This window comes from Prionailurus viverrinus, chromosome D1 (genome assembly GCF_022837055.1).
Source record: "Prionailurus viverrinus isolate Anna chromosome D1, UM_Priviv_1.0, whole genome shotgun sequence".
Classification (NCBI taxonomy): Eukaryota; Metazoa; Chordata; class Mammalia; order Carnivora; family Felidae; genus Prionailurus; species Prionailurus viverrinus.
The window spans coordinates 96,506,173-96,528,746 of NC_062570.1; the positions used below are offsets into that span (position 1 = coordinate 96,506,173).

General features: G+C 40.3%; 1 protein-coding gene across 1 annotated transcript in view; it reads left to right on the forward strand.

Moving 5' to 3' along the window:
* Positions 1-22,574, forward strand: part of HSD17B12 (hydroxysteroid 17-beta dehydrogenase 12) — a 167,614-nt gene that overhangs the window by 93,881 nt on the left and 51,159 nt on the right. The window contains exon 4 of the mRNA XM_047878031.1: positions 12,884-12,991. Coding sequence (XP_047733987.1) covers positions 12,884-12,991 — 108 coding nt within the window. The remainder of the gene's footprint in view (positions 1-12,883; positions 12,992-22,574) is intronic.

The following is a 22,574-nucleotide window of genomic DNA, read 5'->3' on the forward strand; positions in this document are numbered from 1 at the left end:
TGGAAAATAGGAAGTGATTTCAATAGCCTCTTGAAGTAATTGGATATTGGATTTTCAAAAAAGATATTGGATTTTCTTCTTTGATACTACATCAGAACTCCTTAAGTGGAGGTTTCTTAAAAGTTAGCTGCAATGTGGAGTCTGAAAACATATCAATGTATTTTCAGACTCAGTTACTTTGAAATCCATTTGTCTACCTCGCACTTTGAGTAGATCTTTTATCTATTATGATTTAGTAACTGTGTGTAGTGACCAAAATCAGACAAAACTGGTTCCTGAGTTTTACACATGTCATAAATGTTGACTCAGCACAAATAAAAATCACACCTATTAATCTCACTCCCATCCCAATCTTACCCTTAAAATCGTCTCTCTCAAGCACATGAAGGTAGCTACAAGTTTTCCAAAATTCTGATTTTCATTTAAAAGCTCAAATTTTATCATGGGCGACAAATACTGTTGATTTTCTTTTCTTTTTTACTTATGTTGAGAGATCACGCACGAGCCAGGGGAGGGGCAGAGAGAGAGAATCCCAAGCAGGCTTTGCGCTGGATCTCAAGAAACTTAAAATCGTGACCTGAGCCAAACTCAAGAGACGCTTAACTGACCGAACCACCCATAATGCCGCTGTTGGTTGTTTTTCTTAAAGTGACAAACTCACTTCATTTTTTAAAATGTCTGCCAAATCTGAATAAGCATAGTTTTTATGTCCATTCTTTCATGTAAAATGGCACAGTATGAAAACGGCCTGATTCAGTTTGCACGACTCAATTGCACAAATGCTTCTCCCCAAGACACCTGTACACAGAGAAAATGTGTTATGCATACTTTTTGTCACACAACACGTTAAAAAGATGTGTACTCAAGGGTAGAGATGTAATAAAATTAGTGGTTTTACTGCTAAGGTATATTCTTTTTTTTTAATGTTTATTTTGAGAGAGAGAGAGAGAAAGAGAGAGTTCATGCACGCATGTGTGTCGGGGAGGGACAGAGACAGGGAGACATTGAATCCAAAGCAGATCATGACCTGAGCCGATGTTGGTTGCTTAAGGGACTGTTGCCACCCAGGCGCCCCTCAAGGGACATTCTTAAACAAAACTTTTTCTTTCTTACTACAGGTATGTGAAGGATATCATGAGGTGTCACTGCTTTAATGCACGTTAAGGTTTTAGCACTTTCACCCACCATTGCTTTTGTGCCATCACTGAAGCTTGCAGATAATTAACGTCTGAGTATTTTTGACTCTCAGGGACCCATAAAATCATGGACCACGCTTTGAGAACCACTATATGGAAGCATTTATGGGTGATGGATGACATCTTGTTAGCAGCTGAATCTGACATGGTTCAGGAAAGAAACTTACTTGTACACTGTTTGCTACTTTCCTCTGCTTGAAATTACTTCAAAATTAAAAATTGCCTTTTGGATGTTGAAAACTGAAATTTATGGGAATAATCATTTGCAAGTTTCGGCAGTATAACGGTACGTTCTTATGCAGATTAAATGATGTAATGCCACTTGGAGTTCTTGGCAGGTAGCTGATGTTCAGTCATTGATAACTCTAATAGTTATTCCTCCTGTTTAGTTGGTAGAATATGAACTGCAACCCTATGCATTTTTTTACATGGTACCTTTGGGTTCTTTAGGGCATCTTAGACTCAGGCTGATCTGTGCCAAGTGTTTATCCTTAGTATTAAAAGGAGACTCTAAATCAGGCATTTTTTGCTTTCATTTTGGTTTAATATGTGAAAACTATGTTCTTTTAACAATTTAAATGAAGAGGGGTTTTTGTGTGTGTGTGTTGAACAGAAAAGATGGTTCTACTCTTGGCAAAATGTTGTTGAACTATATTTATCTTCAAAGTGTTAATTGCCATAAAGTAAATATTCATTTCAATAGCTGATATTTTAAATTTTATGGTAATTTTTTCAAAAGTTCTTTTTTTGTTGTTGTTAAGAAACAAAAGCAACTGTTAAGCTTCCTTTTTCTAAATGCCAAAATGAGAGACCCAGATCTTGAAAAGAATACTTTTTTCCTGTGGCACGATTTCACAAAACCAGAATGGAATCTCATGAGAACAGAGTGACAGGTTAAAATAAAAAGTAGTTACTTAAAAAAAAAAAACCAAAAAAAAAAACCCCCAAAAAAACCCCAAAAAAGCAGTAGCTCAATCAGAATTTTTAGAAGAAAGGTACTGTGTGATATTTGACTTCTAATTCATTTTCGTGATCTTTCTTTTTGAAAGATGAAAGGAGGAATGTGTGGTGGGTTACACATATATCTCTCTTGCTTTGCCCGACTTGGTTTTTAGTTCACAGCTATCCTGCATGGAAAATTGGTCAACTCTGGCCCAAATCTCATTGGTAATAATTTCATTTTTCAAGCCAACAAAGAGAAGTAAGCTACCTCAAGAAAAAACTTGATTAACTAAAAAATAAACATTTTTTTTAATGATTTTAAAAAATGGTGAGACATAATTACAAGGACAGTGCCTCTGCCGGAAATCTATGAAGACTCTTTTAGCTCTGAGGTGGGATAGTTTATTAACCAGATTTCTAAAGCAAATGAATAAAACCATTGTGTCCTCTCTCCCTAGAGCTGCGTGTCTAATCAGACTCTAACTCAGAAGTCTCTCCCAGCCGGCCTGCCCCTCTCCTTGGGGGCCTCCTTTCTCATGGGACTAAAGCACCAGCTGCTGTGTTCTCTCCTTGCCGCCTGCCACTTTCTTATAGCAGGCTGTGTGTCCTGTCCTCTGCCACTAGCATTTCCTTCCTGAGCTACAAGTGTGATCTTGTCACTTTCCAGTTTAATAGCCTTATTATACGGCTGCCTTCATAGGTGTGTGGCCTCTACATTTTCATAGCACCTCCCCTACCTGCCCCTTAGAGGGGCCCACACTTGGTTTAATGCTCTGCTCTTGCCATCTTGAAATTCTTAATAATTTTTGAACAGGGGGCCCCACAAATTATGTCATTAGTCCTGTTTGTTATCTTGGCACATAAATCCTCTACCAGCTTCCTTCTACAGGGTATTTTCTTTCCTCTTCTCCCTGTGCATGACATACGCCAGCCACAGGGGTTCTGAAAACATGCTTTTCCTTTCCTCCACTTTCTACCTCTGCCTGCTTCTTTCTCCCGCTTCTTTGCATGGCCAGTTCCTACACAAGGACTCAACACAAATGTCCTATTTAAAGCCCCACTCTGCAAGAGTGAGTTGCTTTCTTCTATTGCTCTTTGTTCCTATTTATTAGAACATCAGTTGGGTTCACGCATATCTCTTGCACCAAATGCAGCCTGTTTGAGAGGATCTGTTATACTCGGAGTAAAGTCTGACATGGGGAGACTATTCAGGGTGTACTTCATGAATTTACTTAGTCGAAACATATCTGTTCAGCACCTATTGTGAATCAGGTGTTGTTGGGTTCTGAGGATATGGCGGCAAAGAAAATCCCAGACATGGACGCTGCTCTCCTATCTGACAACGTAGGGAGTGAGAGGAGTTGTCTGATGGCAAATGCTTATGGCCCCTGACCACATGAATGAGCAGAGTGCTAAGGTTTTTGGGTCTTAGTTTAGAGTGGGAAGTCTCCTGCCTTCTTGACTGGTGGTGGTGGTGGAGGATTGTTACAAGCACAGGCACACCAGAGGATCTTGCTTTTGGAAGCCATCCTTGGTTCATTTTGTGACATTACAGAAAGGCTGGATTGTCAGCAGGGTCCTAGGGTTCTTTCATCACATCTGATGTGGTAGTGGTCATGAAACCATGGTGCAGCTTCTAAGCATTAAGATAGAAAAACCACCGATTAAACTGGCATGCCATAACTCGTATGGCATCTTGATTTCAAAGACAAAACATGAGTAAAAATCTGCATTTTGGAACAGATAAAACGTAATTCAAAGGTTAATTACAGGCAGATTGGGTCAAGGAAATACTTGGGCACCAAAGGCATTGCTAAAAATAGCGTATCATGACCAGTGATTCCATGAATAATATGCTAATAACTCAGTCACTTTTTAAAGTAGAGTGGGATGTGCGTGTGCAGTTTGAAAACAGCTATGCAGCTGATGCAAAGGGGAAAAAATGAATGATACAGAAAATGCCTATGGCAGCCTATGCCGTTTAGGGAAAACAACTGTATGTGATGTGGTTGTCTTTGTCAATGTTGGCAGATATAAAAAAAGATAACATTTGTAGACTTTACAGGTTTGTAAAACACATTCTCATGTACTCGCAAGAACTCTGCAGGGTGAGTGTTATTTCTTGTAGGAAAGGGAATTCCTGCAGGTTAAAAGGCTTGAGTGAAGGGCCCTCAGCCAACAAGTGGCTGAGGTGGTTCTCAGGTCCAGAGCTTCTAACTGCATCCCACGCTTTGTTGAACAAATTCTGTTTTGGTCAGCTCAGGCCGCCATAACAAAATATCATAGTCTGTGTGTGTGTGTATGTGTGTATTTTTTTTTAATGTTTATTCTTGAGAGAGAAAGACAAGAGCATGAGCGGGGGAGGGGCAGAAAGAGAAGGAGACACAAAATCCGAAGCAGGCTCCAGGCTCTGAGCTGTCAGCACAGAGCCTGACACTGGGCTCAAGCCCATGAACCGTGAGATCATGACCCGAGCCGAAATTGGACATTTAACTGACTCAACCACCCAGGCACCCCTAATAGTCTGGGTATCTCAAACAACGTGCATTTATTTCTCACAATTCTAAAGGCTGGGAAGTCCAAGATCAAGGTCCTGGAAGTTTCGGTTCCTGGTGAGGGCCTGCTTCTTGGCTTGTTAGATGGCTGCCCTCTCACTGTGTCCCCACATGGCCTTTCCTTGGTGCATGCATGTGGGGAGAGAGCTCTCTGTCTTCCTCTTCTTTTTTTAAAATTGTGTTATTTTTGAGAGAGACAAAGCACAAGCTTTAGAGAGAGGGAGACACAGAATCCGAAGCAGGCTCCAGGCTCCAAGCTTCAGCACAGACCCAATATGGGGCTTGAACAAATGGACTGCAAGATCATGACCTGAGCTGAAGTCAGACGCTTAACTGACTGAGCCACCCAGGCACCCCTCTCTTCCTCTTCTTATGAGGACTCTACTCCCATCATGAGAACCTCACCCTCAAGACCTTACCTAAACCTAGTTACCTTAGTTACCTGCCAAAGGTCCTACCTCCAGATGCCATCGCACTGGGAGGTAGGCCTTCAACATATGAATTTGGGGGCACAAACCTGCAGCCCATAACACTCTGCTTACATAGTATTGGCTACATCATCTGGGAATCTTTAGTAATGTTAGGAATATCTTTTGCATTTTTCTCACCTCAAAACATAAAATTCAGATGTTTCCATTGGCAGGCCTTTTTCTTTTCCTTGAGTGTGGAAAATAAACATCCTTATTTGAAAATTTCTTCAAAGGTGCCTTGTCCAAGGGTCTACAATATTTGAACCAAGTGTATAACTCAGAGCTTTCAAAAGAATGGAATCTATTCATGTGCTATCAGTAAAATAAATTTGCATGATATACAGTTTTTATTTATTACAGATGGTTGTTCTAGTTAAATAGCCTATAATGAATAAAATATAATAACCTTGGCTTAAAATAAAGAAATACTTGGTTTGGGATGGAATCCTGATGATGCTATGATGAATTTTTTTTATTTGACTCAAAGTGGGTCTCTTCTTATGAGATTAAAATGATCATGAGAATGTTTTCAAGGACAATGAAAAAAAGAAATGTACCATTATTTGTGTAACATCTTTGATAAATTATAATTAAGTGGGTCTTTAAAAATGGAGTCAGATGAATTATTCCCTTCTAAGGCACTATCACCTTTTCTCCATAGCTACCTAAGGGAGGCTTTCTCTGTGGGGAGATATCTTACCCTGAGGGGTAAGGGAAGAGGGAGATGATAAGGCCTGGGGGAAGAAAGGAAAATAGCAAAAGGAGGGAAGTAGAATTTAGGGGACATTTTGTTCTTTGTTTTCCCCTTCAAATTCAGAAAGTACAAAAGACTTCTGGTACTTTTTACATTTCTAACTACTCTAAAACATTTTATGTGAAAATGGAGAGGTTCTTCAAAACACGGAGTGTATTTTTATGGTTATAAACTGCATTTAATGAATTTAGATTTAAGGAGCTAAAATGGGTAGGCATTGAATATAGTACTATTTCCCCAAGAGTCGCTCCTCTCCCCTAATTATCTTTTTCAGGACGGGATAGACAGAGTGGTCCATGACTAAAATATCTTCAACCTTCATCTCTGTGCCCTGAGTTAAGCTCCCGGAAGTACTTTTTTTTTTTTTTTTTTTAGATGGGACTGGATGGTTTCATACAACTCTAAAATGTTTCTGTCTCTATGAGAATTATAATCCGACCCATGCAGGACAGAGGAATGGACTTGTTTCTCAATTTATCTTAATGCTTTATAATGCCTAATAGTAAGTACTGTATGTTATTATGTCTCATAATGGACATCTCTTACCACCCTACAGTTTTATTTCTATAGGGAAGAGTTTAAGAAGTACTGAAAAGATGATTTTATTAAAAAAAAATTTTTTTTTTAACATTTATTTTCAAGAGAGACCGAGACAGTGTGAGCTGGGGAAGGGCAAAGAGAGAGGGAGACACAGAATCCGAAGCAGGCTCCAGGCTTTGAGCTGTCAGCACAGGGCCCAACGTGGGACTAGAACTCACAAACTGCGAGATCATGACCTGAGCCAAAGTTGGCCACTTAACCAACTGAGCCACCCAGGCACCCCGTGATTTTAATAAACCAGCTGTATCAGCCTGGATGTATTTAGTCATTCAGCAAACATTTGAGTCACCTCTGTTATGCTCCAGGCATTGTGGTAGGTGCTGTATATACAAAGGTGACAGAGAATGATCCATGTTTGTTGGGAAATAGACTGTTTGCACAATACATTAGGCTAAGTTTACTAAGTTTAGAAGGTCTTTAGGAACACAGCTGAGAGAGTAAATGGCTTTACCTTGGAAGAAATGGGAATCATGAAAAGACAGTACACAGGGCTGGTGGCACAACTTGAGTCTTTTTTTTTTTTTTTATGTTTATTTTGTGTGTGTGTGTGAGAGAGAGAGAGAGAGAGAGAGAGAGAGAGAGCATGCGAATGAGTGTGCATGCACGTGCGAGGGGAGGGGGGCAAAGAGCAAGGGAGAGAGAGAATCTGAAACAGACTGCTTGCTTAATGTGGAGCCTGATGCTGCAGGGCTGGATCCCACAACTGCGAGCTCATGACCTGAGCTGAGGTCAAGTGTCCCACGCTCAACTGACTGAGCCACCCAGATGCCCCACAACTGGAATCTTAAATGATGAAATTTATAATACGGAAAAGATGGGGAAGGGTGAATGCAACAAGAGTTTCATAATGGAAAGTACCTGAAACTTAGGAGAATAGCAGATTGTTTATTTGGAGCAGATGTAGGGACAAAAGAGAACCAATATATTATTTTTGGTTTTATTAATAGAAAAAATTATAAATAATACATGAGTTTATGTAGATTAGACCTCTTTGCTAGCATTCGCAGACCCACTATCCCGATACCCAGGGGAAAAATGAGACAAGTCTTTCCTTTTTTTTTTTTTTAAATGTTTATTTATTTATTTTGAGAAAGAGAGAGAAATAGAGCGTGAGCAGGGGAGGAGCAAAAAGAGGGGGAGAGAGAGACTCCTAAGCAGGTTCCACACTATCACTGCAGAGCCCACGCAGGGCTCCATGTCATGAATCGAGGGATCATGACCTGATCTGAAACCAAGATTTGGATGCTTAACCAACTGAGCCACCCAGGCGCCCCAAGACCAGTCTTTCTGAGACCTATACAATTATCCTTAGGGAAAGATTATTTAGGAGATGTGAATCTGTTGAGCAAAATGAAAATATTGATGGCCAGACTTAGAAGGATGTTAAACTAAGACTATTCTGAATATGTTTCGTGACCTTTTAAGATGTGAACCTAATAATGTGATAGTTTTAATATTGAGAGGGTTTAGCAGCATCTTGAGACTACTTATATGTGCAGTTCCTTCTCTGTCAATTCCGGACTTGACCCTACACTAATTTACAGTCCTCTGAGTAACCATGTGACTGGAGGAGCACGGCACCCATGCTTGGAAGTAACGGAATGGTTTCAGACAGTGAGAATGCTCATTATTATATAGGTTTGTAGTTACAAGCAATATTTTTTTCTCTGATTCCACAATTGTGGTTGGATGGCTTTCGGTGGACTGGTAAATAAAAAGGGAATAATGTTATCAACCCAGCTATTTCTTAGCTTCATTTCCCACAAGCCAGAGCTGATTTTCAGCCTCCATTTCTGGTGAGTTGACTGCCTTGAGCAGCTCATACCACTTGTCAGCTTTTTGCTTCTTAGTTTTTGGTCTCTGCCACTAGGCTGAGAAATAGTGGGCCAAGACCATCCCAGAATCACTCCAATCTGAAAAAAGGGAGGAGGGCATGATTGTTTGTGGCCACAATTGTAAGTGGCAGGATGCCAGCCTACACAGTTTGAAATACCAAGTGGTTTGACAGTAGGAATTATCAACAGTATTGAGTATCTTTGCATAACGGTGTGTAATATTCTAATAATGGCATTCTTTAGTTCTTTAATTTCTTTAACAATTTACAACCACAAGATTTTACTGTGAGACACTGAGTAAATGGAGAGCCTGGAGGGAATGCCACATTGTCATCCTTCATAAATTTAATTGAAACGTTTAATGTAACCCCAGTGAAAACTGACTAAACAAGTAAGGATAACCAATAAACTTTGGAAAAAGAATAGTAATGAAGGAGCATTGTACCACTAGAAATATTAAAACTTGTTTTAAAGCTAGTGTAATTATAACTAGGGCATTATGAAAGAATAGAAAATAGGACAATAAACAGACTATGATTTTGGAGTCAGAAGCTGATATGTACAAGTGGTCCAATGGCTTTATATTCCCACCTCGATCAGTCATATGTGGACATCATGGGAAAGGCATGATCTCAGTCCAGGCAGCTCTGTGAAGCCGAGGCAATCCCTGAAGGGGCTGACACCTGAAAGCTCTCTGCTGATGATACTCCAATAGCCAAGGGCAACCAGAATTTCCTGGAAGGGGCAGTTGAGTGCCTATGTCTTTCCATTGCAACATCCAGATTTATTTGTTTGTGTACCTTTATCCTACACTTATAGGGTATTGATTTTAACTTATTACCCAGCTGTCATCCCTTGTGCCTTTGTGGTGGCCGAGGATCAGAGTACTCACAAGTACCTCTCCAGAGGCTTTGATAAAGTTCTTATTCTTCCCTAGCAGTGGGCTGTTGCTGAGTGGTGTGGACTGGTGGTCTTATGAAGAGCCTGGGTTTAGGGAGGTGGTGAAGGAGGAAATGAAGGTTGTATTATGTGTATATGGTACCCACGTCTGTTCCAGGTGCTTTATTACCTCCTCAAATTAGAGGATGTTTGTTCATCTGTGTGATTTCTGTTGGCGGGGTCAGATGAGGGCTGGTAGGTGATGGGAAGGGGGAAGATGCCTAGATTTAGTTCCCCAGTTCCTTCAGGAAGCCAGCTACCTCCCACCTCAGCTTTTAGAATACTCCTCATAATTCTCTTCTGATTGCCTGGACCCCTGTGCCGTCCTATTCTTATGTGCATGGTGCTCTTTCTCTCCAACACAACTTGGCGGTGGTAGTGGGGACAGTGCATGGAATCCTTAAAGCCTGTCCGTGGGCCCGGTCAAGAGCATGCATATCTCATAATCCTGGAAAGGAAATGTGAGGGGAGTTTGCTGGACTCTGGGGAAATTTTCCTCACTCTCTAGAAGGGACATGTAACAGGATGTCGCATTTCTGCCACTTCACGTTGCTGTCTGTATGGGATGTTTGGAAGGGCAGTGGCTTTCGTGAAACCAGGAGGGGAGCCAGCCTAAGGGAATAAGAGAGGAGGGAGGAAAGACCCTGGATCCTTTGTGATACTGTTGAGCAACTGAACAAAATAGACCCAAGTTCTTGTCTTTACAAAGCTTAATGTGGGGCTGGGGGGAGGGGGAGAGATGATAGCAAATACAGGTATTATTAAGATACATAGTATATTAGAGGATGGGTGGTTAAGTGCCATGGAATGAAATAAAGCTGGGAAGGGGGACCGGGGGTGCTAGTGGAGGAGTGGTTGCATTTTTTTTAAAGGTAGTCAAGGAGGGTTTCCATGAAGAGGTAACATTTGCCTAAAGATCCAACAGACACAGGGATGCGGAAGAACATTCTAGGCAGAGGGAACCGTAAGTGCAAAAGCCCTGAGTGTGTTTGGGGAGTTTAAACACTTGCTCAGGGCCTGTGCAGCTAGAACTGGGGACACCCAGGAGAATAGGGAGGTGGAGGTGAGTTCAAAGCAGTGTTAGGCTATCGCGGCTGACTGTGACCCTCACTGTAAGATTTGTAAGCCAGCTGGAGCTCTGGGGGGTTGGTGGGGGTGGGGGTGGGGGGGGAGATGTGAGCAGACCTACTTTGCAGAAGAAGCTCACGATGGAGGCAGTGGAGCGCAGGAGAAGAACAACAGTGTTAACTGGAGTAGGACATGATTCAGGGTAATTCAGGGTCAAGTTCAAAATTGTATTTACCTTGAAAAACTTGCATCAGAAGCCATTTTGCTTATCCTAACGTGAGTACAAAGAAAAGCTTACTTGAGGGTTCTTATTAAATAAAATGACATTCTTTCCAAAAGGGTCTCTGAATATTTTTAGCAGCCCATCTATAATAAGACTCTATGTTATAAGTACATTCCCCAAATCCTGTGAGATTTAAAAGAGTAAATTTGATTCAGGGGTTGTGAGGTGGCTTTTATTACTGGAGAGAATTTTCCTAAATGTCAGTATATAGCACTGGTGTGGAAACATACTTTGCTTTTCTCAAAATAAATAGATAAGTTTATCTTATTTTATTCCTGAATAAAGTTTTACATTTAATAAAAGGTATCCTTCAGCCTTTTGATTTGGCTCTTTTTTTCTTGTGAATCTGTGGCTCTAATAAGGGCAGTGTTCTTTACTTTCTGGTAATAAATCCTGGGAACCATTTATAATAAGACCTGTTGAACCAGCTATTATAAAATGACAACTGTGTATGTGGGTCTCCATTACATGAACACATATAATAACTCATTTATATTGGAATAGTAAGTGTGCCTTTAACACCAGATACGATATTTTGTAGGTCAGATATTCTCATCTCTAGTTCGTTCATGGGTTCCTACCTAAGGTCAATACTTCCTTGAGACTAAGAAACTGATCTCTCGTGAACCAGCTCTTTAGTGGTGGATCAAGAATGGTGACCTGTGTGGATCAATGTTGCATACTCTGTGATGAGCCAGCATCAACTTCAAATGAAGAAAAATCTATTTTTTTAGAAGCAGGATTTTTAAATTCTTTTGGATTCTCATCAAGTTCCAAAGAGTAAGCATTCTTGGTTACCTGAACTTCACTAAGTGAAGTGAGAACAGGGTTAGTGGAGGAGAGAGGGGACCAACATTTATGGAGTGCCTCTTGTATATCACTAGATACCACATGAGCCTCGAATCTTAAGCTGGGTAGCCTCACCTTCATTTTCGGGAGAGGTTGCTGAGTGAGGCTCATGGAGGAAATGTGACTTGCAAAGCCATTTAGCAAATGGCTCAAAGCCATTTAGCAAATACGTATGAAAGTAAAATTGGTACCCGTGCCTGGGGGACCTCACAGTCCATGCCATCTTCTCAAATGGGCTCATGAGTGAGGGCAGAAGTAAAATTCTGCATTACCTCAGTAAGGTCAGTTTCTCCAGAGTCTCATTTCTCAATCTGTTATTTTCATTAGCTCTGTTTGTACCTCAGTAGTCCTGTACAAAGTAGAAAACTGAGTGAGGTCTTTTCTTATGTCACTTTGCAGCTGTATTATTGTGCGTTTTGTGTGGATTCTTTAATGTAGTGGCTATTAACTATTAACCAAGCCTCTAAATTCCATTACGATCATATTAATTTTATTTCCATTTTAAGAAGATGTACTTTTTTTTTTAAAATGTTTATTTATTTTCGAAAGAGAAAGCAAGCAGAGGAGGGGCAGAGAGAGGAGATACAGAATCCAAAGCACACTCCAAGCTCTGAGCTGTCATCAGAAAGTCCAATGAGGGGCTCAAACTCATGAACCATGAGACAGGACCTGGGCCAAAGTCAGATGCTTAACCGACTGAGCCACCATGTGCCCTAATAAGATGGACTTTTATATATCACACTTTAAAACATTTTGGAATATAAATCCTTCTTCCTGAAATTATGAAGCATTGTTTGCAATTAAAATCACAAAACCAGTGGTATTTAAACAGTATATAACATTATGATACGAATCATGTTTTATTATTTGTTTTTTATTTTTTTATTGTTTATTAATTTTGAGAGACAGAGACAGAGAGCAAGCAGGGAAGGGGCAGAGCGAGGGGGAGACACAGAATCGGAAGCAGGCTCCAGGCTCTGAGCTCTCAGCACAAACCCCGATGCGGGGCTTGAACTCACAGACCACAAGATCATGACCTGAGCTATAGTCGGCCGCCCAACTGACTGAGCCACCCAGGTGCCCTACATGTTTTATTATTTGTACCTACAGGTCTAAAAAGGAGTCATTACTGATTTATAGAGGAAGAACTGATTAAGGAGCAGTCAGCCAGCTCTGTAACAACATTGGAATTTTTATTGCAGAATTATTGTGTTGACTCTGTATCATCTCTTAGATGGTCTCATGATTGCTTAAAATTATCCTGGTCTAAATTTCATATCGAATTGGACAGGGAAAAGGGTTTGAAAAGATAATATCATCAGTTGTTTTCATCTTAATTGTCATGTTGTAATTCTCCCTCTCTCTCTCCATTTGTGTTTTTTTTTTCCCTAGGAGAAAAATTCAAGGTGGAAACAATGACCATTGCTGTTGACTTTGCATCAGAAGATATTTATGATAAAATTAAAACAAGCTTGGCAGGCCTGAAAATTGGTGTTTTAGGTTGGTATCGTTGTCGCATTTATAGATTCTTCTTACATTTACTAATTGACTTTTACTATGATTGTACATTTTCTTTGTGGATTAGGTATTCAGTTGGTAAAATGAGTAGTGAGAAGAAAACGGTCTTGTTATACAATTGATTATTAGATGGCATTAATCTATATACATTTAGGTCTTTGTGTTTTCTATTTTAATGACTATTTTACAATTTTGCTTGTTTTCTCTATTTTCTGTCTCTCATTCTCTTTGTATGTATTTAGATATGATTCTGTCATAATAATTCTTTAAGGTGGGTAATACCCATTTTGACAGGTGAGGAAATGGAGGCCAAGGAAAGTGTTTCTCAACCTTTTGTTTGTTACCACCCTTCTCTCACCCAAAGAGCCCTTTTAGACATTACTTTCTCCTAATCTTCCCTCTCATGAAGTATGTCTTATTTATGTACTGTGTGTATATCTGTGCCTTAACGGACAAAGAATAAGATCTTAAACTACCCACTCCCTGAGCCAGTTTTTGTACCATTGGGATGGATCACCCCAGCTGAGAATATGTGGCTGAGAGTCTTGCCTAAGGTCATGTGAAGACCAAGTAGTAAAGTCAGGATTCTGCCCTCTATTTGTTTTTTCCAAGTCTGCTACTTCATTTTGTTATATCTTGGCTACCTTGCTCTTATTAATTACTAAAAAGCGATGCTTTTGCTAACATAGCGCAAGTGTTGAACATTATTATGGAAAAGAGTCACCACATTTTAAGGGGAAAAAATGGGCTCTGTGAAGGTACTCATCACTTTTTGAGTCATTTCCAGAAAGACACAGAACATCTAGTGCAGAAAAGCTTTGCTTCTTTGCCAAATTTCTTTATCCCACTACCTAAATTGGTGTGAGCCTGGTTGGTAATTGTCATCATTTTCTTCTGGGGGTTATCAGAGGAGAAAAAATAAAGAGAAAATAATTAAAAAAAAAAAAGTCTTGGTGCCTGGGTGGCTCAGTCGGTTGGGTAGCTGACCTCGGCTCAGGTCATGATCTCGCAGCTCATGAGTTTGAGCCCCATGTTGGGCTCTGTTGTGACAGGTTGGAGCCTTGAGCCTGCTTCAGATTCTGTGTCTCCCTCTCTCTCTCTCTGCCCCTCTCCTGCTAACACTCTGTTTCTCTCTCTCTCAAAAATAAATAAACATTGGGGTGCCTGGGTGGCTCAGTCGGTAGCATCCGACTTCAGCTCAGGTCACGATCTCGCAGTCTGTGGGTTCGAGCCCCGCGTTGGGCTCTGGGCTGATGGCTCAGAGCCTGGAGCCTGCTTCCGATTCTGTGTCTCCCTCTCTATCTGCCCCTCCCCCGTTCATGCTCTGTCTCTCTCTGTCTCAAAAATAAATAAAAAGGTGTGTTCCTATTTAAAAAATAAATAAATAAATAAATAAACATTAAAAAAATTTTTTTTAAGTCTATTTATTTTTGAGAGAGAGCACAAGCACACACACGGGGGTGAGGGGCAGAGAGAGAGGTAAAGAGAGAATCCCAAGCAGCCTCCATGCTGTCAGCTCAGAGCCCTACTCATGGCTCAATTCCACAAACCATGAGATCATGACCTGAGCCTAAATCAAGAGTCAGATGCTCTGATTGAGCCCCACATCCGGCTCTGAGCTGACAGCACAGAGCCTGCTTGAGATTCTCTATCTCCCTCTCTCTCTGCCCCTCAGCCCTGCATGTGTGCTTGTGCTGTCTCTCACTCTCTCTCTGTCTCTCTCTCAAAATAAATAAATAAATAAATAAGCTTAAAAAAAAGTTTCCTAACCTTTCTTTAGTTGAGACCCCACCTCCCCTCCTCATACTGTAAGAGTGGTCTTCTATATAATTTCTGGATAAGACAATAAAAGAAAAGAGTTACATATATGTAGCCTATGTAGTGCCCTTGGACTTGCAATTCACCCTGGCCTTGACGTGCTGTGCTTCAGCTCCTGCCTGATCCCTATCACATAACACCACACCCTGCCTACCCACACCACTACTCTCCCACTTATAGGAGAGCCCATGGCAAAAGGTGAATGGAGACATGGGTGTGGTTTTTGCCCATGTGTCTACATGTTCTTCTCTAAATACCTACATTGCCTGGAATCTTTTACAAGTTCCTCCTTCTTAGCCCAGTTCTGGAATACCCAGAATACCACTAACATCTATAAAATTCTTGTCATTTCAAACTTCCTAATCAGCAGCAGCTGTAACTTACTAGTTAGGATAGACACGGCCATGGTCCATTCTCCACCCTTTCAAACTAGTTGTACATGGATAGGGGAATGAAGGCTGGCTTAGGCGCAGAGGTAGATTGAGGATCCCTAATGAGAAGGGATTTGTCTTGAACTTCTATTCTTGGAGAATAATTTTCTTTCAGAAATAGTTCATGATTGTTTAAAGCTTTGTGTAACTTTTAGCTGCTTTTCACTGGGTAACTTCGAAACTATAGATACTCTGAGACAATGGTGCTGAAGATGGGAAATGTCAGGCATCATTTTCCCGGAGGGCTGGAGGATTTTAAAAGGCACTCTCAGCTGTTCTTTCCTGACCCAACATATAGAGAGTTTACAGTGTGAGTTTAGGCACAGTAGAGAGATCTGTGAAGGATGAGAGTACAGGGCATGTGGTGCCCAAGCACATTTCCCCACTTCTGGAACCCTAGGACTTGTGTCTACACCTAAGTCTGTATTTAGACATAAAGACTGATATTTTCCAGGCCTCATATGCTAATGGAACCCTTGTTCTTACAGTCCAGCTCCTTAGTAAATTGCAACCTGTAAGGTAGCAGTTTGTACCCTCTTTATGCTTTCATTCATTTTTTCGTCAAAGAACCAGAGACATAGCAACAAACAAGAAAGCGCCTGACTTCATGTAGTATAATGTTCTAGTAGGAAAGACAGCACTTTTGAGAAGGGCAGGGTATGGTGTAGTAAGAGTATAAAGGGGAAGAGGGAGTTGATATAGGGCACAGTAATGGTGACTTGGCCTAGGCCGTGGGGTGGGAGAAAGGAGGATTCCAGAAATATTAGGAAGTAAATGAAGCAGAATTTTGTGAGAGATTGCAAGGGGGATGAAGAAGAGAGCACTCATGGATGACTTTCAGGTTTCTGGCCTGAGAACCTGGTCAATGGGGCCATTTACTAAAATGAGGAATCCTGAAGGAATCTTGTTTGGGATGAGGATCATTTAAGTTTGGGGTTCATCCAGGATGCCCAAGTGGAGTTGTTAAGTTGATAGTTGGATATACGGATCTAGGATTGATTTATTTATTTACTTATTTATTTAAAGTAGGGTTCTCTCTGTCTCTCTCTCTTTTTTTTTAAAGTTTATTTTTTAAATAATGTCTACAGCTAATGTGGGGCCCAAATTCATGATGCTGACATCAGGAGTCCCATGCTCTACCAACTTAGCCAGCCAGGTGCCCTGGATCTAGGTTTTAGTTGAGCTATGAACAGGAGATAGAGTTTGGAGATTAGTTATCTGCAAATAGTAATCTCATTGAAACATTGAGACTAGAGCTCATCCAAGGCAAATATAGAGAATGTAAGGAAAAAACTGAGGACAGAGCTCTTTTGAGTTCCCTTCCCTGTCATCAAAGAAAGGCTGCTTAGAATATTAGTGTGAAGGAGGGATAGTTTTCGCTCAAGTTCAGCCCTTGTCTGATAGAAATATAGAAATATAACATGAGCCAGTGTGTCATTTTAACTTCTCTAGTAGCCACATTTAAAAAAAGTAAACAGTAACAGATAAAGTTCATTTTGGTAATGTATTTTATTTTAGCCCTCCATATCCAAAATATCACCTTAGCGTGTAATCCATATAAAAAGTTATTGAAATCGTTTGCATTCTTTTTCTCATACTACGTCTTCCTTTCCTACATATGTTACGCTTGCAACATTTCTCATTTCTGATTAGCCACGTTTTAAGTGTTCAGTAGCCATATTGTGCCCAGTGAGGGACATCTTTGCCTCCAGTTCATACTGGCTGTCTCTCATCCTCAGTTTGTGTGGGTGAGCCATAATTTTTACATTTTTCTTAGGCTTTAACAGGGTTTTCAGCCAGGAGCAATTTTGCATTGTCTGGCATTGTCCAGAGACATTTCTAATGGTGACTAATTGAGGGAGGAGGTGGAAGAATTTCTAGTAGCCCCTAGTGGGTCAGGTCTAGCGGGTCAGGGAAGCTGCTAAACATCCTACAACACACGGACAGACTCTCCCACAGCAAGGACATCACCTAAAATCTTAGGAGTGCTGAGGCTGAGAAACCCCGCTTTAAAGTTACACTGCAATTAAACTGATTGATTACTTATTGGCATACACACACACACACACACACACACACACACACACACACACACAACTTACACGCATAAATTTCTATTTGGTGACAAATCGATGATAAAAATAATTGTAGCTTATGTTTGCATAATCCTTTCAAGTCTATAGCACCATCTTCACGTACATTATCTTATTAACTGGCTGAGTGTTTTGTTTTCTTCCTACTCTATTACAACTGTCTCCTTAATCATAAGGTGTACATAATTATTGACAATTATTAGCAGATAGACTTATATTGCATCGTAATTTTGTCAAGGTTTTGGAGGGAACTACTAAAACACCTTATAAATATAAATATAAATATAAATATAAATATAAATATAAAACACTTTATGAGCTACATTTTATCACTAGGTCATATTTCAACTCTAATCTTACAGTTCGTTCTCTAGTGTAGAACAGGTTGTATTGTAGAACCTGTTGTTGGGGGAGGAATCTAATGTTTATGTTTTCTTTTTATGTATTTTTTTCTTTTAAAAAATATTTTTAAATGTTTATTTTGGAAAGAGAGAGAGACACACACACACAGTGTGAGTGGGGGAGGGGTAGAGAGAGAGGGAGACACAGAATCTGAAGCAGGCTCCAGACTCCGAGCTGTCAGCACAGAGCCCAACACAGGTCTTGAACCCATGAACCGTGAGATCGTGACCTGGGCCGAAGTCAGACACTTAACCAACTGAGCCACCCAGGTGCCCCCGTTTCCTTTTTTTTTTTTTTTATAATTCCCTGGGTATGTATCTTCTTCACCTTCCTCCCTCTTTCCTCCCCACCCAGATCCCACATACCCTAACCTCTGTCTCATAAGGAGGAAATAATCTCATTTATTCTCCTTCCTCCTTCGTGTAATGTCATGGCCTCACCTTTCTTACATTTGCTAAAATAATAAACATGTAGATGGATTTCTGGTAAGACCTAGCAATCTATATGAAGACGTAGAAAGGAATTTTTTCTACTGAGTATTAATGAAACTGGGAATGATAAAAGGAAAAATAGGGGCGCCTGGGTGGCGCAGTCGGTTAAGCGTCCGACTTCAGTCAGGTCACGATCTCGCGGTCCGTGAGTTCGAGCCCCGCGTCAGGCTCTGGGCTGATGGCTCAGAGCCTGGAGCCTGCTTCCGATTCTGTGTCTCCCTCTCTCTCTGCCCCTCCCCCGTTCATGCTCTGTCTCTCTCTGTCCCAAAAATGAAAAAAAAAAAAAAAAAAAAAAAGGAAAAATAAATCACCAAGGTATACTCCATTTGTTTGAATAGCATTAACCACCAAAGTATATAGTCAGTGCTTAATAAAGAAAATTAGCATTGTCAGAATTTCAAAGGAAAATGCTAAAGCCCTTTGTCATGAAAGAAACATCAAGTTTTCGGTAAGATAAGTGGGAAGAAAATGGCCATGAATTGTTTGAATTTATACTGAAAGGTCACAGTAACTTGATAGACTATAAATGCTTAAGGTTGAGAAGTTGGATTCTTAACTCTGTTATGTAAAATAAGTAAGCATCTGCTGTCTTCTTTCAGGCAAATGCCAAGAAACACAGATTTGAGAAAGCTTAAAAAACTTCAACTATTTAGAGAAAATGACATCAATACTGCTTTGAATAAGCAAACAATCGGGTTAACAAAATGCAAATGCTACAATGCTTACTTGCTTGCTTCCTCAGGAGAGATTCTCATGTGTGCTCCACTGTTGGTTTGGAGGACTTGGCATAACACATCGCAGGAGGCGTAATTTACCAAGGCCAAAAGAGTAGCCTTGGATTTGAAGTATGCCACAGACAACACTGTTTTCAAATTCCACTACTATGACTTTTTTTTAACCTTTAAAAAGTGACATTCTTTGTCCTAGAAGAAAAAATAAAAAGGTCTTCATGGAAAAAACAGCTACTTCATTTGTGAATCATTAAAAAAAATCAATCACAGCTTTATTCAAGCTCTTAATGCGTCCTAGACCAAGAATCTCACCATGCCAAACGCTATCAAGGTCTTCTCCATGCATACTGTCATGCTTTGTGTAAGTTGCAGAATCAAGAGAATTAGTTGGTACAGGCTGATGTGACGCTGTGCTGGCTTAGTGTATTCAGGAGTGTTTATTACCTATTGACCTTTTCCTATGTGCATGCAGTGCCATAATTTTCTGAAGAGGCATCATTTTAATAGTGTAATATTAAAAATAGTATAGACATAGTATAGACAATGGCAATAGTATAAATAACAGTATAGATAATAGTATGTAGCCAACAATAGTATAGATAATAAAAGTCAATTAATTGCAAAAATTATTGACTGCAAAAGCTAGAATAGAACTTACTCTTCTTTTTCTTCCCATGCCATTTTAAGTGAATACTTGCTCCGCTTATATATTTGAGGGGATATTTTCTTTTAATTTGTGTCCTTCCTTTCTCCTCAGCCAAATGCAAAGATATCTTTTTGTTATCTTTGCCCATGCAACCTTATAGTTTATGGGTAATGCTTTGGAGGCATGTGTTCCATTTTTCTTCTCTAAAACCTAGTATTTTCCGGAATGTTATACGATAGAGAATGGTCAAGTGTTGAGAATATTTATCCTCAAATATGGTTTGAGCAGAGATGAATAGTTAAGGTCAGTCTACTCTATCTCTGTTTATACTTAAGTCTTTAAAGCTTCTCAACAGAAGGCCCAAGAATATTATTCACTAGTCAGGGAAAGGGCCAGTTAGCTTCCAAATGGCAAACTCCTAGGTTATTTGGGTTGGAATCCAGAGGTGACTTCCTTATAGTTCAATATAAGTCCCCAATATAAGTCCCCAATATATCAAAGGAAGAGAAATAGGTATAGGCTGAGGAGAGAGAGCCAAGGCCTGTAGGAACTGGGTTGTGGAAAATTCTTCAGGACCGCTGGGAAGGAAGGAACTTGTTAAGAGTTGTGTAGCTTCCCAGTCCCAGCTGACTAAGGAAGTTACAAGTAGAAGAGTCTTGCTTCTTCAGAGAATTTAGAAATTTATAAAGCTACTTCTTAACTTCTTGCTCTCTTCAGGAACTTTACCAATTAGAAATTAGCTTTAAGTTGACTTTTAAAATGTCTCTGAAAGGGCCAGTGACATCTTCATTTACATCTTACTGGGATTAGTACATTTAGTTTATGACCTTGATGGATTAGTCACCTGCAGGAAATGGCTGTTGTAGTTAGTGAAAGACGTGAAAAAATCATTTTGAAATGGAAAGGAAGAGACTTAAAGAGGAAACTGTAGAAGGGTACAGCTGGCTTAGTCAGTAGAGTGTGTGACTCTTGATCTCAGGGTCCCCTGAGTCCTCGAGCCCCATGTTCCACTGTAGAGATTACTTAAAATTTTAAAAAAACAACAAAAAAGAGGAAACTGTAGTGGTAGGTTGGTCAGTGGGGTGTTGTGAAAGGGAGGAAGAATAGAAGGGCAAGAGAAAGTTAGTTGAGAGAGTACCAAAGATAAATTTTCATGTTTGGAAATACCACCACCTGCCCCCATAGCTCAGGTATAAAATGGCTCACGCCCAAGAAAGGGCAGAGGCTATTAGCTTAAGTATATAGGAAAGGCTTACAGGAACATGATGGGATGATAGCACAGATGGTCGTTTGCCTATTACATCAGGATATGATTTATGGGTTTAAGACACTTCCAAAACTTCCCTTTTGTAATGAAATCCAATTTTGTCCCTAACCACCCAGAGTTAATGTGCACTCCACAAGTTCAGGGCATAGTTCCCAACAAGACTGCCCTTAGTTCAAATATAGCAGTCTCCAGGCCACCTGCACTTCTGACCAACGGGCTACAAATTTGGGGGTTCCCATCACCCCTTCAGGTTTGATAATTTGCTAGAACATCTTACAGAACTAGGAGAACACTACACTCACAAGTAGAGTTTTATTATGAAGGATAGGAATTAATACTAGCCAAATAAAGAGACCCATAGGGCAAGATCTGAGAGGGTTCTGAACTCTGTGCCTCTCTGTGGGGTTAAGGTGAACCCCCTGCCTGTGCTTAATGTTCACCAACCAGAAAGCTCAGTGTCCAGAATTTTTATTGGAGTTTCATTATGTAGACATGATTAATTGAATCTTTGGCTATGTGACTGAACTTAGTTTCTAGTCCCTCTCCCTTTTCGCAGGTTGGGCTGGCTCAAGGCCTTAGCCTCCTAGTCACACAGTTTGGTCTCTTTGGTGACCAAGCCCCATCCTGATTCATCTCATTAGCATAATCTCAGTTGTGATCCAAAGGCCAACCAACCTGGCTGGCTCAGTCAGTAGAGCAGGCAGAGCATGTGACTCTTGGTCTCAGGGTCATGAGTTCAAGCCCTACATTGAGTGTAGAGATTACTTAAATAAATAAAGCTTAAAAAAAAAAAAAAAAGCCCACCATGAATTACAAAGAAACTCCTATCATCTTGGAAATAGCAAGGGTTTAGAACCTCTACCCCAGAAATCTGGGACAAAGACCAGACAAATACTTTATTATAGGGCACCTTTCCTTTCTGTTTGTTGATTGATTCATGTGCTAATTCATTCAACACGTAAAATTCCAGAGATACGGCAGTAAATAAAACTGATACTCATTCTGCTTTTATGGAAGACAGCTATTGAACAAGCTGTGAATGTAATGAAAGAATATGTTACTGAGAAAGCTGAGGGTGTCAGAGATGGTCTCTGAGAAAGTAATATTTAAAGTGAGCCCTAAAGGCCGATTAACCCTGGGAGAAGAGATGTGGGAAGGGTTTCCAGGTAGAAGAAAAGGCTGGAGGTGAATGTGCTTGACAGGTTGGAGGAACTGATGGAAGAACTGTAAATCTAGAGCACGGACTGCAAAGGGGACAGTGGCCCATCAGGAGATAACCAGGGCCAGCTCACGAAAGGCTTAGAAAATCAGGTTAATAGGTTTGGGCTCTACTGGAAAGACAGTATAGACATTGTAGAGTTTTAAGCAGTAAATTGACATCATTTTAGAGAGATTATTCTGACTTCAAGTGGAAGAGGGCAGGAATTGATAAAAGGAAACCAGTAAGCTTCTTTTAGCAATGACACATAAGATGACAGTGGTTACATTAGGATGCAGGCACTGGGAATGGTTAGAAGTAGCCTGACTACAGAGATGTTTAGGAAGTAGAAGCAGGACCAGGGTCTATTGAGAGAGGGTCCTCATCAGAGGTTTTGTCTGATAGAAGCACTGATTAGTAACAATAGCAGTTGTTTGGTGTGTCCAATCATTATTGCCAACATCCCCAAGTGCTTTTAGATGCCAGAC